Source organism: Calonectris borealis, chromosome 4, assembly GCF_964195595.1.
Source record: "Calonectris borealis chromosome 4, bCalBor7.hap1.2, whole genome shotgun sequence".
Classification (NCBI taxonomy): domain Eukaryota; kingdom Metazoa; phylum Chordata; class Aves; order Procellariiformes; family Procellariidae; genus Calonectris; species Calonectris borealis.
In genome coordinates, this window is record NC_134315.1 from 15,740,371 (window position 1) to 15,758,138 (window position 17,768).

General features: G+C 41.9%; 1 protein-coding gene across 1 annotated transcript; it reads right to left on the minus strand.

The window, feature by feature from the left end:
- Window positions 1-515: 515 nt before the first annotated feature.
- Window positions 516-12,147, minus strand: HS3ST1 (heparan sulfate-glucosamine 3-sulfotransferase 1). The gene is made up of 2 exons (XM_075150532.1): window positions 11,970-12,147; window positions 516-3,263 (listed from the first exon to the last, which is right to left on the minus strand). The coding sequence occupies exon 2, from the start codon at window positions 3,134-3,136 to the stop codon at window positions 2,174-2,176; it is 963 nt and encodes a 320-aa protein (XP_075006633.1). The 5' UTR covers window positions 3,137-3,263; window positions 11,970-12,147; the 3' UTR covers window positions 516-2,173.
- Window positions 12,148-17,768: the final 5,621 nt, after the last annotated feature.

Genomic DNA, 17,768 nt, shown 5'->3' on the forward strand with positions numbered 1-17,768 from the left:
GCAAACAGTTAGTGAATGTGGTGGGCTTAGTCTGGGACTGTAGGGAGGCACTAGTGAAGGTGGAACTATACTAAGGTAGGAAGCCTTTCGTCTGGGCCAAAATCTCTTAGGTCCAAATGGCTCCTGCAGAGATTAGCAGGGAGCAATTTCCATTAGCAAGGAAATGGGATAATAATGAGTGTAGAAAAAATGCTGCCCCACCTCACAAATCCCCCTGTATTTCTCCTTTCTAAAACTTTAACAGGAGCATGATGGCACTATAATCCTGTTATTTTTGGCATCTGCCTCATGTAAGATTTGACACTATTGCCACCAGAAACTTTCCCTCCTTGTTGTATATTCCTGGTCAGCAATGGACTACGCAGGCACAACCCCGTAGCAAACAACTTTCCAATCAATCCACTAGGCTACAGCTGAATTCTTAAGTAACATTTAACTGGAATCTAAACTGGAGTTGAATCCTAAATTCTGGTCTTCCAAACTAGAAACTGATGAAGACAAGAGAAAGGAAAGGTGCAATTCAGAAAATATTTTATTGAGTACAATACCATTTCATTGTAGGCTTTTGTCAAATGTCTACTTTATAAAACACCACCAACCTCTCTGAGGTTGAATACAGCTTGGGCTGGTGCACAAGGAGCAGGAGAGAGAGAGGGGCAGCATCTGCAAATTTTCATGCAAGCAGCATAATATGGGATATTTGCATCCAGACGGTACCTTGTCATAGTGCCCAAGTTTGCACCATCTCACCAGAAAAAAATTAATGACACTACATTTAAATGTAATGAAGGATTGTAACAATCAGTTACAAGTTCAAATTTACAGGGTGTTGCCACTGCACATTCAACGGCTAAACTCAAGATCATAAAATGAAAATTAGGAACTCGGAATGAAAGTACCATAGTAAGCCTTGTGTGGAAAGAGGATGAACTCTAACTCCAGAAATTGATCGCTAAGAAGACATTGTAACTACTGTAAACAAGGAGAGCTGTAATTTTTACCAATGTACTAACATCTAACTTCCATTTTTAGCAGATGGAAGACCATAAAAGTTCCTGGAATTGGGGTTAGTCCCACAATACACAAGCCTAATCAAGACTTGGCATCATGGTTCTTGGAAGGTAATTAAATGAACAGTAGTCCATGGGCAATTTTCAGTTGCATGAAGCACCTGCTCAACTCATAGAAAACAGCCTTAAATGGGTACAAGTGTGTTAATATTTATATGAATGAAGTTGCTGCTTATTGGAATGTAGACCAACTAATTTTTCTGGTGTAAGTGTTCATTTTCAGTGATGGCAAAGCATAAATGTGCTATAAAATGTAGGAAGAGTCATAAACAACCTTGAAAATGTCCCTATATTGCTTAAATTCTTCTCTCAACCCTCCTTCTTTATGAAGTCAACCCTCCTTCTTTATGAAGTATATATACATTCAGAGACTGCAGGAAGTTTTCAGGTTGACCATATTTCTGAAGCTCACTCTGGATTTTATGAGCTGGTCCCCACAGACTCTAAAAATCTGCCATGAAGCTTGCACTGTACTGCCAAAGAATTTGAGGAGCACTTGTTATAACAGTAAATACGAAGGTAAGTACAGCAGTTAATATGTCATATTACACAGACTTCCATTGTCCTCTGGGTGTGCATGTCCCAACATGTATAAGTACCACCACTTTATCAGGAAATAATTGTATAAAGCAGGATGGAACAATTTGCTAACTACAACAATATTTTCAAATGAAAAATAGATTATTAAACCACATTTTAAAGCAAGAAAAATGGAAATGTAAAGTTTAGCATATTCATTAGCAATTAGAGGAGAAAGTCCAGGATAGTCCAGAAAGGCCAAAGTATTCAAATAATTCTGAAGGGTTCTGTTGAAATGAATTTCTTATTTATTAAAAAGACAACGCATTCTCAAGAGAGCATCTTCTGCAGTGAAATAATTTAGTTTCTTCATATAGACACATCATACACAATGTTAACAACCATGAAAAACAATACAAAATGCTTTCAAATTGAACAAGTAGAAAAATATAACTAGTATATATGGCAATTGTGAATCTAATACTGTACAGAAGTATTTATGGATTTTACAAATAAATTATAGCTTAAATGCCCTTTTTAAAATTTCTAAATGTACACTGGAACATAGGTTCTGAACCTTACCACTAACTTGCAACAAATGAGTGCCAGTCAAATGTTCTGCCCACCAGCTCAAAAAATTTCTTGTTGGGTTCATGGAAATATTCATGCAGTTTCTCGAGTAACCGGGTATCTACTTGTGGGTGTGCTCGTCCTTTTGACTCATGTAAACAACGCTCTCTACCGCTGTCCCTTAGGCAATAGAAGCCTTTAGTTTTATTGAAATAAAAGTTTGAAGCATTTATCTGTGGCGATAACTTCAAAAATCTCTCTACCTTCTCTATTTCTGGGAAGGGATCTTTGATTAGTTTATCCCCATCTACAATGTGGATACGATCAAGAGGAAAATACTTCAGCCAGTTTTGCATGTGAATGTAGTATAAGCTTCTGTTTATTGCCTTGTAGTTCACATTGAGTTCACCATCTTTAATCAGGAATTGTTCAATGGATGGATACAGCTTGTGCTTCTGCATGTGATTATAGAACACTTGGGTGTAATCTGATAGTACTCTCTCACTTGGGTCTCTTAAAATAAGGAGTAGTCTCATTGATTGGTTCATGTTATAAACTCTTTCAGGCACTTTAGGTGATGTGAAATATGCTGGAGTTTTTTCCACGGTGATCTGATGGGGATAAGAGAATGGCATTTGATTAATATACCACTGCAATCCATTTCTGTAATGATCTTCCCAGTCAAAGAAGTGAACTTCACTTTCTGCTGCCGCAATATCTGGATGGAGACTCAACATCTCTAACAAAGCTCTCGTTCCACCTTTTCTCACTCCAATAATGATAGTCTGTGGCAGCTGCTGGCATGATCCATTAGAATGAATGTTTTCCTTGAAGTCATTTTTTTGAGATGTTTTCTTTAAAAGCTCTCTCTGAACAGACTGAGAAGAAGTTTCAGCCTTTGAATTTATAGCCGGTCTGGAAGGCACTATCTGAGGTTGAACAATAAGCAACACAGCTCCCAGCAGAAAAGCTGCCATGACAGAGTTCTTAGTCTGGTTTCACTCAAGCAGGCAATGGGGCATAGAGTGATTTCCACTGAGAACAACCTTTAAAAGTTGTTTTTGTTTTGCTGAGCGAACACGTATTTCTCAAACAGAAACTTTGCTGAAAGAGGGAAAAGAAAAAGAAAAGAAGCATGTTATTTTATACTCAGACTAAACTATACTATTACTACTAAAGCCACACTACAAGTATCTTTTGCTTTTCATGACAGAACAAACTTCTTCAGCTTTCCCAACTCTAGGCTCATAGATCATTTGGTATAACTAAATTCTTTAAGACAGGCACATACAATAATGCCATGAGAAAATGACTTCCAGTCATCAGGAGACATGAACATTCTGAATCTTTCTCTTGCACCCAAGATTCATCCTGAGTATTATTTTTTATTATTTTTTAAAATCCGATTTCATTGGAGTTGAACCACAATCCCAAGAGAATTAAGTGCTTTTTTTATCTGCAAGAATAGGTTTATCTTAGACACAAAACATAAAAAGGAAAAGGTGTGGACTGGACTAAAAGAGCATTCCTAAAAGCTGAGGGTCTTGTAGGAAGCCTGGGAATTACAGCCTCCTAAAGGACCATGTGACAGTACCTTACAAGTAAAGCCTCCTGGGAAAAAGGCTCACGCAATATAGGTAGAGCTGCCCAACCATGGGAAGGTAACGTTCTCCTAGGAAGGAGTTAGGAAGAGCTGTGGGTGAGTAGTAGACCAAGGAAAAGTTCAATTTTTGTGTCATTTTTAAGTGACGTTAACATTTGCTTTGTGCTTAGGGTTTCTAAGGATAGAGGCAGGTGGTATGCACTCTGGTCCTGCAAAAAAGTAAGATAATGAAACCATAGACTACAGTATGACTGCATCAACAAAATGCTAAAAGAGCTGTGGTTCCAGTCCATGATACTCAGGAAAGAAAATACACAATGAATACTTCTGAAGGTCATTTCAAGAGTTAGCCAGCAAGCTGCTGTGATGTAAACAACTAACACTACACTTTATCAAAAGACTACTAAATACCACCACTGAACTCCATTTAAAGGTCAGGGTGTTTTTAATGCAATGTTTGAAGTGAAATCTTAATGGCCTCATACATAGCATAGCTGTTAGATTATCCTGTTATGAGCAGGCTGTGGATACAAGCTCCCTAAATTAAGATGCCTTCCAAAGACTTTATAACCTCAGTGGAGGGCTGGTGTAAGTATGATTTTGGTATTGTTTAACTCCATTTAGAAGTGGAAGCCACGATGACAGAGCACCTGACTGCTTTGCCTTAGTAGGCTAGCGTAATTATGAATTTAAGCTTGGAACGGCACGTACTGTACTGGCTTACAAGGGCTGAAATATGAAATTACATACGAACCACCTGAGGAAATGCAAGGGCTAGGTTTTGGAAATTCTCCAGAGAATCTGAAAAGAAACTAATGACTTTTCCACAATAAGCTAAGTCCCAGTGTGACAAGGAATAATGATGTGTTTCTAAGTGATCTAGAAAGTTCTGTTTGATAGCTTTGCATTTACAGAGGTCATGACTCCCATCCTGAATGGAGCAGGTCTGCTTCCTGATGTTTGCTACTGATTAGTACTTTTATGCTTTCCCTTTTTCTAATCACTTTTAAAGGACTACAAGGCAGTGATATTGTTAGGAAGCAGAAATCAAGGCTGGGAGGAGAGGGAAGCAAAGTGTCACGATAGATGTGAAGTCAAAAGTGCATGTACTTCCCTGTATGCCTGCAGGCTTTGAGCTCACGGGCATGCCCTATCTTGGGCAGAAGGTCATGCCCTGGCCTGTTCTGTGATGTCTGATGCGAGGCAACTTTGCAGAAGAATTTGTTGTTCTTCCATTTTTGGTCACTGTTAAGTTTTATCTGGCTGAAAGAGCTCCATTTTGGCTCTCGTCATTAATCTTCTGCTCTCTTTCCCTGTCCTCACCATTCCTATTAATCTTTCTCAGCTTAATCTACTTCAGTTTTAACAAGAAATAATCTTAATTATTAGCCCCACACTGAGGACATTGGTGGGGGGACACTGGGTGACAGACCATTCAATATAGGTAAATTCATGGTGGATGTCTCCACTGAGCAAGGCTGCCACCATATTCAGCAGCAATGTGAGCAAACGGTACAGCACCAACTGGATTGGATCAGTGACTGATGGGCAGCTCAGTACATAAGAGCAACAAAACATCAACTCTTGCTGAATTTTAAGGTCACAGATTAAAGGAATAGCCACTTACTTCAGAGTATATTTTAAGAGTCACTAGCTCCATAAATAGTAAGCCTGAGTTGTTGTCTTAACACCTTACTGGAAGAGCATAATAGGATTCCAGTGAGGAACAGGTTGAACTGTTGTTGAAAGGAGTTAAGTTAAAGCGTAATGGTAGGAACCCTTATTGCTTAGTAGTCAGATTGAAATATGCTATGCTAATAGCCAAGTTCTGCGATAGGCTGGCTGTCTCTGGAAAGATTAACTTTTAGCTGCCGGTCTCAGATATTGGTGACAACACACTGCTGGGACGTCTTTTTTTAAATGAACGCTATATACCAATTCATTGGGACTGTTCATTTTTAATTCATAGTTTGCAGACTACTCAGTTGCCAACTTTTTTTATTCAAGTCTTCCTGTGGCTGAGTATAGCATGGGAATGTTTGGGGGAAATAAAAGACACAGCAAGGTGTCTCTTAACTGTAGCTCTACCCTTGTTTTGGCTGGCATTGCTCTTTGAAATCAGACTTGTGGGATATTACAGGTGTGGTACCAAGGGCCTCATCTCAGATAGGCTTTTTCAGCCTCAGTGCAGCTCTGCCTCAGTGTCTTCCCATTCTTTACTCAAATACTTTTGGGGGGATAGCTTTTTCTACATAAACAAAGGCAACTGTTTTCTGTTGCAACATGCGACCTCAGAGTAACATGGGAGTATCTTCTGTTTCCGACATACAGACTTTCATTGTTCCTCCCCAACTATCTGTTCAGGTGCACATCAGGTGTGCATCAGGTGTTCTTACACTGCAGAACACTGCTACAGCATCTGTAGCATTTACTGTCTTTATGCACACCCAATGAACCATATCAGTAATTACGCCATTCAAAGTACCTACATGCTATTGTTTTGCTTGCAAGCAATAAAGCTTTGTCTGCCTTTTCTTTCCATCCTCTTTTCTCTCAAACTGTATAGGTTTGATATCTGGATCAATTATTTTGTTGTGTTAGACTAATGCAACACAATGGTCATGAATGTCCCTCTAAATTCAGCACAAAACATATGTTGTGCGGGCAAAGTGGTGTCCAGGAATAAAACGGCATATAAATTGGTTGTCATTCAGCTTTCTCTTCACATGTGCTCTTTAACGCTTTATGCAGATCTGCAGTTTGGTGGCTAGAATTACAGCAGTTTATATAAAATGATGCAAATGTGTATGCCATAGCTTTATAATTTGTGGGTCTGAAAAACTGTTTCAACAATAATAAGCATGCATTGAAGAGTTTATAGCAGCCACTCTGCAAAATTACTTTTCTGCTTTAAGAATTCTCTTCACTGCCTCCACAAGTCATGGAGAGCATACATGACTTCACTTAATGACTTTGTATTCCAGATTAGTACAAAAATTTAACAGACAGTCATTACTATTGTATTTGCTACAAGTAAACGAGCAAGTTGGTAAAAGAAACACAGTTTATGTTAAATGGTGCTTTGAAGATTATACAAAGACTTTTTGAAAAGTCTGATTGCTTTTGCTTAATCTTTTCTTCAGCTTTTTCCAATTAAATAGCAAAATGTGCCACACTGTTTATTCAACAAGATTCAATGTGGACATTGCCAGTCAAATCAGCTTTCATGATTAAAACCTCTTCAAAAGTAATCGTAACTTGGAAATAAATGGAAGCTTTTCTCAGTAAATACAGTATGAGGGCCACAGCTGCCATATTTCATTGACTTTTAAACATATTACAGTGCTCTTTGAAAGATATGTCACTATGTTATGACTTCTGACTATCTTTACCACATTCCCAAGGTATTTTAATGCCTCGGTATGTTTATCCTCACTCAATGGCATGGCCTAAACTAGCTCGATTACATATAATTTTTAGTTTAATTAGCATTAACAAAATAAGGTAATTTTTGCCTGGACTGATAACTTCATTTTTGATGGGGGTGGGATGGGGCTGGATTTATCTCTGAACTTGCATAAGAACCTTCGAGTTAGCTGCTGAAGCAGGTAGGAGGGAACATAAGGAGCGTCTGTAGGGCAGTCAGTAAGTGTCAGGTAGAGTCTGCTGGCAAATCTGACGGGAATACTTCACAAAAAAGCCCACAGCAACACACTGAGAGGTTTAGCAGAGCTAATGGGACACAGTTATTACCAGGACAGTGGTTAGGAGAAGGAAGACTACATCCTTTCCATGAACATGCAGGTGACTTCACCTTCATTAAAGAGAAGCTGTGTTTTTATAGCTCTCTAGGGACTGAGGATGAACAGGTTAAGTTTCAGATGTCCCCGCTTTCTCTCCTTGCAGAACTGAAGCCCTTCACTAGGGAGATCTTTGCCCAGGCATCTAAAAAAGCTTAGTCTGGCCTAAATGAGAACCATAGATCAGTTGCTAAAGTTTGTCTCTAGAGGGAGATTAGAGCTGAAAATCTGAGGGAGACATTCTGTTCTTATAAAGTATATTTAGTTTTACAGATGTGATAGAACCTCAGGACAGTTTGTGGACTGTATTTTCTTTTGCACATATTTGGGCACTGAATACTGCAAAATATAAGACTAACATTACTGGTTAAAGCTAGCTGTGCAATACAACCCACACATCTGCTATGCTGCCGCCTTATACTGGAAAAAAATCCATAACTGAGCTAACCAACTCTACAAACAACTCTCTAAACTGATGAAAAGTCAGTGATGTGAACATTTGTATTCAGTGATGTGTTTAAAAAAACTGAACTAGATCAATTGCAGTGTACTTGAAATTCTTCAAGGACTCATTGATATGAACAGCATATATTCCTATCCTCTAAGAATAGATGGTGCCTGCCATAGGATATATTCCTTAGCTGTTTCTATGAGCTCTTTCGAGTGACACTTTGTATCCAGTTAGCATAAAACTCTCTAGTACAGCTATCACTTAAAGCTCAGGAAGAGCAGGAAAGGGAGCAAGTTTGTTTGTTTGTTTGTTTTAAATCTAATCTAGTATATGAAACATTTTTTTTCCTTGGAAATGTATTCTGCATTTTGTTATTTTTAACTAATAAACTGTCTCACAATGCTCTCTTCATGAAGAGATGCTTCCCACATTTCCCCCCCTACACACTGTTTTTTAATCACATTTTAACAAAGTTTTAAACAACATGTGTCAATGAAATGCTCGAATTCTAGTTTCCAGTAATTAACTACAAGTAATTGCCTACTTTAGTGAGTGCTACAGAGACAAGTGTATTAAATTAAATAGAACTATATACTACTGAAGCCATGGATCTCTAGGGGCATAAACTATTGATCACCTCATGATATATAAAAAAAAAACATCAGTACATTAAGAGGGAAGGTGAAAAGATAAGTAACTGTATTACAATGCCTAAATGATCTTGTCTAGGTACATTTCCCAAATTGTATTAAAAAAATGCTGCACAACCAGTAGAGATTAAACCATGGCTTTAACTTTTATAGTCAGCATGTTAAGAAATCTAATCACAATTTCAGTGCTGTTAAGATGATACATTGCCTATCAGAAAATATACTTTTAAAAAGTCTTTAAATTTTGGTTAGGGGAACTTAACAAGCTGAGAAAGGCTGACTTGCTAGGAGGTATTTTTGGCTGAAATCTGCTATATTTCTGCACCTGCTGTGATAAATGCAGTTCATACAAATTAGCTAGGTCACCAGTTCATGACTTCTAAAGAAACAGTTCAGCTCCAGTGTGAGCAATAAAGTAGCAAATTTATAATAGACTGTAGTTATATATAACATGCACTCTTTTTCTTAAGGTCAGAAGGGACCATTACAATCTTTCATGCCAAGAGATCATAAAAATTTTTAGAAGAGAGAATACCCTAGATTTCAGAGAACCTCATGCAGGTAAAAATAAAATGGGACATTACAGCAGAATAAAAATAAACTTGAAAAGCTCAGGATGCACAGAAATTTTTGTACTGAATGCTAATATGGAATCCCCCTACCACTTTCTACCAATTTTTTAATACCTGTCAGGATTCAATTTTTTTCATAAAGAGAAGGGGTACACTATATCACTGCCTTCTCTATCCCCCTGTAAACCCAAATGTTCAATTCAAAACCCAGAAGTTACTCCCCACCCCACTTCCCAAGCAAAATGGGCCACATTCTAATTAGGAAGCAGAAATCTATTGCACAGTTAATAGAGTTGCTTCCTAGTTCATCAAAGCTGTTCCCAACAAAACAACCTGTGTTGTGTGAAAGGACGGCTCTGTCCTTTCTTGCTCCCTTTCTGTACAAAGGCTCACCTTAACTGGATGTATTGAAAAAGGGAACACAGCAGATTAGGTAATCCCATTCTCATTTCCTCTGCCAAGCAATTTCTTACCACTCTCTGTAGCTGTGGGCCCCGTTTCAAATACCAGTAAGACATTTAAAACAACAATAAAAACAAAAAAAACCCCAAACCTCCAAGTAATCTTTTAGTTCATATTCCAAGCTGATTTCTGTGTCCTCCACTCTCCTGCCTTCAGAATAATACTGGAGCAGAGCGCGTACCGGTGAGGTCGTCACTGTATTAGACTTAGCTAAACCAATCCATTTACTAAGTGAAGCACTACTTGGTGACCTGGAGGGAACTCTCATGCTCTGGTGTGAGAAGTGAGATGACCCAGCAGAATCTTGCATTTTGGACTGCCCAGGCATATTTTCTGTTTTCTTTTTCTAATTATCAAAACTTTTCATGGAAATCCATCAGCTTTGACATATTTTTGGGCTCTGATAGCTTCTTGGCTCTGGGTGACATTTCTAGGAGGGGGAAGGGAGAGATCCCATGCTAGTCAGACTAATAAAAACATTTCTGGTTTTCTCTAATGAAAAGCAGAAGAGTTATATGTATCTATACATGCATGTATTCCTGTGTATTGGAAAACTGTTTTCTACCCACTCTGTTTTTCTTTAATGCCTGTGGAAGCATATGGTTAATTCAGAATAACCAAGGTAGTATCCTGACAAAGTGGGGACACAGACTGGAACCTGGCAATGCTGGGGTCAGAATTTGCTCTGTCAAATTAGTGCCTCTCCACTGCAGCAGCTGGCTTTGCTTCAGATGCATAATCTTGGTGGTGACCTACCGGAGGCATCCGTTTTGCTATGTAATATCAAAAACCTCTGCATTTTCCAAAAAGGAAAAAAAACACAAGGTGGGTACTGAAAGGGTGGATGTGCGAGAGATGGCTAAAGCTGATGTCAGTAACTGCGCTCTTACTGACAGGTGCTCATTTCTGAGCAATGTGGGAAATGCACTTGTTCAAGAATGCAAGAAATGCTGGCAGATTTAAATTGTAATAGTTATTATATTTATATATATTTACATATTAAGTTTGATAGACAGACAATATATGGGCATACATCAAATTGAACCTGTTCTACTAAATGTTCCACTTGCCATATATACTGCAGAGGCTCTCAGTGGGAGTGGGCAATGAATGGGTCTCTTGTGCCAGAATGATGATCCCTGCAGACACTCCATCCCCATGCCATTCAAGCCTGGTATTCATAGGACTTCCCAGATTTTTTTTTGCTCCCCAATACCCAAAGAAGCATAGTCTTGGAGCAGAGAAAGCCCTCAACCTACTGCACTAACATAGAGAAGAAGAATACTTTAATTCTCAGTCAACTGAGGTGATTGAATTGCCTGTACTTAGCTGGGTGCCCTTTCCTGATCTTTTGAATGGCTTCAAGACAAGACCAAACCAGAACTCTTCCAGCTGGGAACTGCCACCCCTCCCTCCTAGCATCCTTTTGCCCCCAAAAGATTTGAACATCTTACACCCTTATCCCTGGAAAGCACACTGAGAACTGCAGTAACCAAGCTTTTCCTGTACTATTCTAGGGAACCAGTCCTTCAGAACAGAAGTGAGCTCGAGTTAAGGCTTTATGCTCTCCTGCCAGCCCCCAAAGACCACTTTGCCCTCCAGCCCTACGCAGCTTGCCAGGTTCCAGCGCAACACGCAGCCTCCAGCAGTCTCCAGCACTCAGCGTGGGAACGGATCAAAGATGCTCAGAGGAGCTTTTGCAAGTTGCGCTGCTGTCAGGTAGGAGCCCTGCACTCCGCCACCCCTGGAAGCCCTGCTTCCACACCCCTGCCCTTCTGCCGTTACACGCCCTTGTCACTTAGCCACGAGGGAAACAAGGAGGTAAAGAAATAAAGTGCCCAGGGGGCAAATCTGGACAGATCTGCAACCCGGGTGCTGCCCACCACTTTTCTTTTCTCTCTCCTTTCTTTTCTTCCCCCTCGATAGCGATGCCTCCCAGAGCCTGACTCGGTGAGCAAGGAGGGTGTGGGGTAGCTGCCGCGCGTCCCTCCCCGGGGCTGGGGCTGGCAGGTTTCGCTCGGTGGGTCAGACGCGCTCCTCAGCCCCGCAGCGGCGCGGTGCGGCGCTCGTCTCCCGCGGGCGCGGGGCTCCCACCTGCCGGGAGCAGGTGCCGGGCGGCAGCGTCTGTGCACCCCCGGGGGGCGGCAGACCCCCGCCGCGACCGCCCCGACGCCGGCACCCGCTTCCACCCCAGACTTCCCCCGCTCCCGCGGGCAGCACCCGCCGCTGCCTTGCCGTCCTCCGAGACACCCCCGCACCGCGCATCACTCACCGCCGGGGCGCGGAGCCGTGGGGCAGCGCCCGCCCCGCTGTTCCATGGGCGCCCGCGGGTGCCGACGGCGGAGCCGGGGGAAGCGCGCCCGGCGATGGCGTGCGGCGAAGCGAACGCCCGCTGCCGCCCGCCTGGAAGCGGCGCAGCCGGCGCCCGGCGCCAGCTTGTTTGTACGGCCCCGCCCCGCCCCGCGCTGCGTCACGGCGAGGCCCCGCCCCGCCCCGCCCCGCCCGGCGCCCTGCTGGGCTGAGGGTGGCGCGCAGCGGGGGCGCGGACGGCGCCGCTCCGTGTGCGCGCGCGCACGTGTGTGCGCGCACACACACGTATGTGCGCGCACACACAGGTATGTGCAAACACGGGAGTTCTCACAAATCATAGTACAGGCCTGGGGAAATACGTTGCTATCTACAGAAAACAGCTCCCCCCCGCGGGTTGCCTCCTTCCTGTAGCTACAAAAATAACACCCCTGCGAGGTGGCACGGATAGGAGAGCGACAGCACTTGTAGTTCTATTTACTTCTGCTACTTCTTGTTTATGTTGTCTGGACTTTACAAGGTCGTTTTGATTTTTTCCTCCCTGAAATGCTTTTTGTTCGGCCAGAAGAATTTAAAGCAGGATGGATGTCTAGAATGACAGAAATGCTGCTTCCTAAGAGCAGTGGGAAAAAGGCTTTCTGGGGATTTAAGTCATAGGCTTAATTTATTGAAATAGGTCTGTATTTGCCAAGAACTGATCTATGTTTTTTTCAAGATAAAATGCATTAAAACCAGCATTAACATACTGCATCTTCATCCATTATTTCAACAGTCAAACTCTCTTGAAATTTACTGGGAGTAAAAAGCAGGCCCAAAAAAGTTAAAAAAAAAAAAGAGGCTGGTGGGGGTACTAATTTCTCAGTTGATTTGGATCAGTTTAGCTCCACTCCTGTCTGGGGGGGGGGGTCATGCAGTCTGCCAGATCCGAAAGAGGTGGAGTGTTCCTAAAGAAGGTGGATTAGCACTGTTTGTACACAGGTTTTAGTACTGTTTGTCTAAAGAGGTAACTTGCTTAATCATAGATCAGCACTCCCCTGACGGGGGTTGGGTGGCAGCCAGGAACCTCTGTGCAGCTGAGGGTCGCTTTAAGACTTCCTGAATTTTTTTTTATGTTTTCTGTTCCAAACATTTGTTTCTTTTCTGTAGTTTTTCTTCCGTAGCTTTGCGTGCAAAGAATAGTTGCTTGTTCATCAGCTTGCTTTGAGAACTGCTGTTCTCCAATGGCACATGATTATATTGATTCAGGGTTTGATGTTTAAATTTCCATCCACGTTGGTGGAGCTGTTTGCACAAGCACTGCAGGAGCAGCTTCTCACTGTACATGTACACCAGCCAGGTTTTTTCCATCCTTCTACTAGAAACTGTCGCTGTGGCTGCCGTGTGGGGACTGGGAGGTTGGCATGAGCTGGAGCTAAGCATCTGAGAGTGGTCTCTTTAAATAAGCAGTGGATGAGAAAGGCTTAAATCACCTCTCTAACCTTTGACAGGACGCTGGTTAATATTCCCACTGAAAGTGGACTAATGAGAGGTTTGCAGGATCCTGTGACCACTGGCTGCAACTTATTCACTGTTCATTGACTCCTCGAGTGCTAGTCTGTGGGAATGCCAGGTCACACTTGCGTCCTGCACCAAAAACCAGCTTAGTGCAAATGCTATGCAAAAATTCTCATAATGTATATTTTCTTAAATCCTTTTCCTTCAGCCTTGGCCTGCAGTGATATTATAACAGGAGCCACAGCAATCAATGATGGTACTCTGTTTTCTAATCATGACTTCTGTTGAGGGATGCTGACCAAAGATGCTATGTTTATTTAAGCATCACCAGCAATTTCACATGGATTACAGGAAGTAGGTGTGTGGGGGGAGTTGTTTTGTTTACAACTGTCTGTCTGCCTTCAGCCTTGAATAGGCATACTGTTGCATGGCTAAATTAATTAGTAAAATAAATATGTAATAGAAAATCTACGGAATGAAAAGCATTCATTTTTTTAAAAAAGCAGTATCTTTAAATAGAATCTTGTCAAAGGTTTTCAGGAAACAAATGCAATTACTTAAGGAAAAATAGATGGTATATAATGTCTTTTAGGATGGTATAATTATGAATGTCTTTTATTTTATGCTTTTGCATATTTAGTATTTAAGATGTTTCCTGTATTTAAGTTTACTAAATCATTTCAGCGTAATTTCTTTAGCACAAATAGACATGTGCAAATACTTTACTTTTAATTTTTTAAGATAAAAAGAGAATATTTCACAAGTGTGTTTACTAAAAAAAAAACTATAATAGTGTCTTTTTACTTGTATTTTAATACCTTCCTGTACGTTTTATTATAAACCTGAAAGTCCAGTAGAGAAATACTTTCATTCGAGATTAGCCTTGCTCTTTTACCCTGATATTTATGGCATGACCGTGGGTTTGGGTTTTCTTGCAAACAGGTTAAAACCGGGAAGCTTAGATGTTGTTCAACTGCTACAGACCTGCACAGCTCAGACATAAGGGATCACTATTTCTTCCATGTGATCTCTAGATCATATACCATAATACCCATTTCATGTTCAGTCTTGATATAAAAGAATCGAAAGATGAAAGATGATTCTTTAGGTAGTTTGTTCCAATCATGAACCATCTTTGGTGTCAAAATAATAACAGAAGGTGTCTGTGCACCTTAATGAAGGTGTCTGTGGACCTTAATGAAGGTATCTAACTGTAGCTCCAAGCCATTGCTTTATATTATCACCTTCCCAGGTAGATTAAAGATATGTTTTGCCCAAAACCATACTTTCTTATTCTAATTAAGTCACTTCTCAGTATTCTTTTTTTTTGGGTAAGCTAAACAAAAGGATTTCTTGTAGTGTCTCACTGAAAGACATTTCCTCTAGGATCAAGGAAGTTTAGATGTAATTATTTTGCTTTACTTTTCACAAATTTTCATCATTGAGTGCAATACTGATGCTTAACATTCACAATGGAAACATTTTCATGATGCTTTGATAATGAATCCCAATTGCCAATAAGGTTTCAAGATCTATCGGTTACTCAGTTCTTAAGCTATTACCAGTGCACTTCCTTGACATGTAATCCTTACTTTTTAAATTCAAATGTTAAATTTAAATTCAATGTTCTGGGCTACTAAATCTGATGACTTATGAAACTCTAGGTCTGTTCTGCCTGCATACTTCTTTTTACCAAGCAAATTTATAATTTCCTCAAAGCAGATTTGTTTGACATGATGGTGGTAGTGTCTCTTCAGCTGTGGGAAAACTGGTAAGAAAGAGTGACACTAACTGTACACGTGCTATATTTTTATTCAGTTAATTGAGTAATGACTAATATAGAGAAAGGAAATGAAAATTCTTAAAGCCAAAAGAATGAGAAAGGAAATTCAAATCATCAGTGCAACATTGCCAATATTCATTTACACTTCCTTCGTCAGTTTGAAAAAGAGGACGTGAAAACTGGGATGTCTGATTTTACCAAAATTCCAGCATATCCTGGATAACTGTCATGTGTCATACACTCTGAATAGAGGCGTGTTCTGCCCATACAGTAAATGAAATGGGAGCCTGCTCGGAGGAAGCGATTCTGCCGGAGGAGATGCCAACTCATTCAGAGCCAGGGTCAGATAATGCGGGGACAGGGCTGGGGACAGGGCCCGTGTTGGAGACAGGAAGGCAGCCCTGAGCAGAGGTGGGATGCCTGCACAGCGGGGAGGGAGGAGGTGGTGACTCACGGGAGGCAATGCGGCTCCCAGGAGGGTCCACAGCACAGCACGGACGGCGCTGGAGGTGGGCTTTGCTGCTGGCTCGGCTCTGGAGCCAGCTGAAGCTGTTTCCAGCACAGCCTGGAGAGCATTGGTTTCATGCTGCCATAAGCATCAAGGGGGGAACTCCTTCTCAACAGTATTTGAAAACTCACTTTCAAACCCTGTGCCACCACTCCACTGTTTCTCACAGTAGGTGTTTTGGAAATGCAGAGGTGGAAGATAGCTGAAAGAGCAAAGACATGAAAATTACTTAATTGAGGAAATACTTGGAGCTTTCTTTGTATGGTCTACACTGGAGCTGCCTGTTACACAACAAAGTTTACATTTGTCAGGTTGAAGTAATGCGGTTATGACTTAAGCAATTCAGGACAATTCAGGCTCACAGATTTCTGGATTAGAGCCTAGTGGATGAGGGAAAGGCTGTGGATGTGGTCTACCTGGACTTCAGTAAAGCCTTTGACACTGTCTCCCACAGCATTCTCCTAGAGAAGCTGGCGGCTCACGGCTCAGACAGGTGCACTCTTCGCTGGGTAAAAAACTGGCTGGACGGCCGAGCCCAGAGAGTTGTGGTGAACGGAGTTAAATCCAGTTGGCGGCCGGTCACGAGCGGTGTTCCCCAGGGCTCAGTACTGGGGCCAGTCTTGTTCAATATCTTTATCAACGACCTGGATGAGGGGATCGAGTGCTCCCTCAGTAAGTTTGCAGACAACACCAAGTTGGGTGGGAGTGTTGATCTGCTGGAGGGTAGGAAGGCTCTGCAGAGGGACCTGGACAGGCTGGATCGATGGGCTGAGGCCAACTGTATGAGGTTCAACAAGGCCAAGTGCCGAGTCCTGCACTTTGGCCACAACAACCCCAGGCAACGCTACCGGCTTGGGGAAGAATGGCTGGAAAGCTGCCCGGAGGAAAAGGACCTGGGGGTGCTGATTGACAGCCGGCTGAACATGAGCCGGCAGTGTGCCCAGGTGGCCAAGAAGACCAATGGCATCCTGGCCTGTACCAGAAATAGTGTGGCCAGCAGGAGTAGGGAGGTGATCGTGCCCCTGTACTCGGCACTGGTGAGGCTGCACCTCGAATCCTGTGTTCAGTTTTGGGCCCCTCACTACAAGAAGGACATGGAGGTGCTGGAGCGTGTCCAGAGGAGGGCAACGAAGCTGGTGAAGGGCCTGGAGCACAAGTCTTATGAGGAGCAGCTGAGGGAACTGGGGTTGTTTAGTCTGGAGAAGAGGAGGCTGAGGGGAGACCTCATCGCGCTCTACAACTACCTGAAAGGAGGTTGTAGCAAGGTGGGTGCTGGTCTCTTCTCCCAAGTAACAAGCGATAGGACAAGAGGAAATGGCCTCAAGTTGCGCCAAGGGAGATTTAGATTGGACATTAGGAGAAATTTCTTTACTGAAAGAGTGGTCAGGCCTTGGAACAGGCTGCCCAGGGAAGTGGTTAAGTCACCATCCCTGGAAGTATTTAAAAGACGTGTAGATGAGGCGCTTAGGGACATGGTGTAGTGGGCATGGTGGTGTTGGGTTGACAGTTGGACTCGATGATCTTAGAGGTCTTTTCCAACCTTAATGATTCTATGATTCTATGATTTGTCACTAGGAAATACTCAAGGGAAAGTAGGGAGGAAATAGTGTTGTAATCCAGTCAACCAAGGGAATTCAGGGGTTGTGTTATAAAATACATTTAAATAGGTATATATTATAATGTTATTTTAAATTCAGGAAATAATAGGTATGTTACTTCAGGTCTAAAATGTAAAGAAGACGGGTCTAATTTGGGGCTAGAATGTAAAGACATGAGAAATGCACAATTTTGATGTGAAAAGCAAAGGAAGTGAAAAGGAAGTATGGAAAGATGTATATAATTGGGAGTGTGAGGCTATAAACTGGCCTTTGCTCAGGTGAAATACATTTAAAGTTTTCCCCTTTCCTACACATTGTGTTTTTCCTTTATACCCAAAGGCAAGCACTTATGAGGTGTTCAAGTTGGATATGACAGCGTGG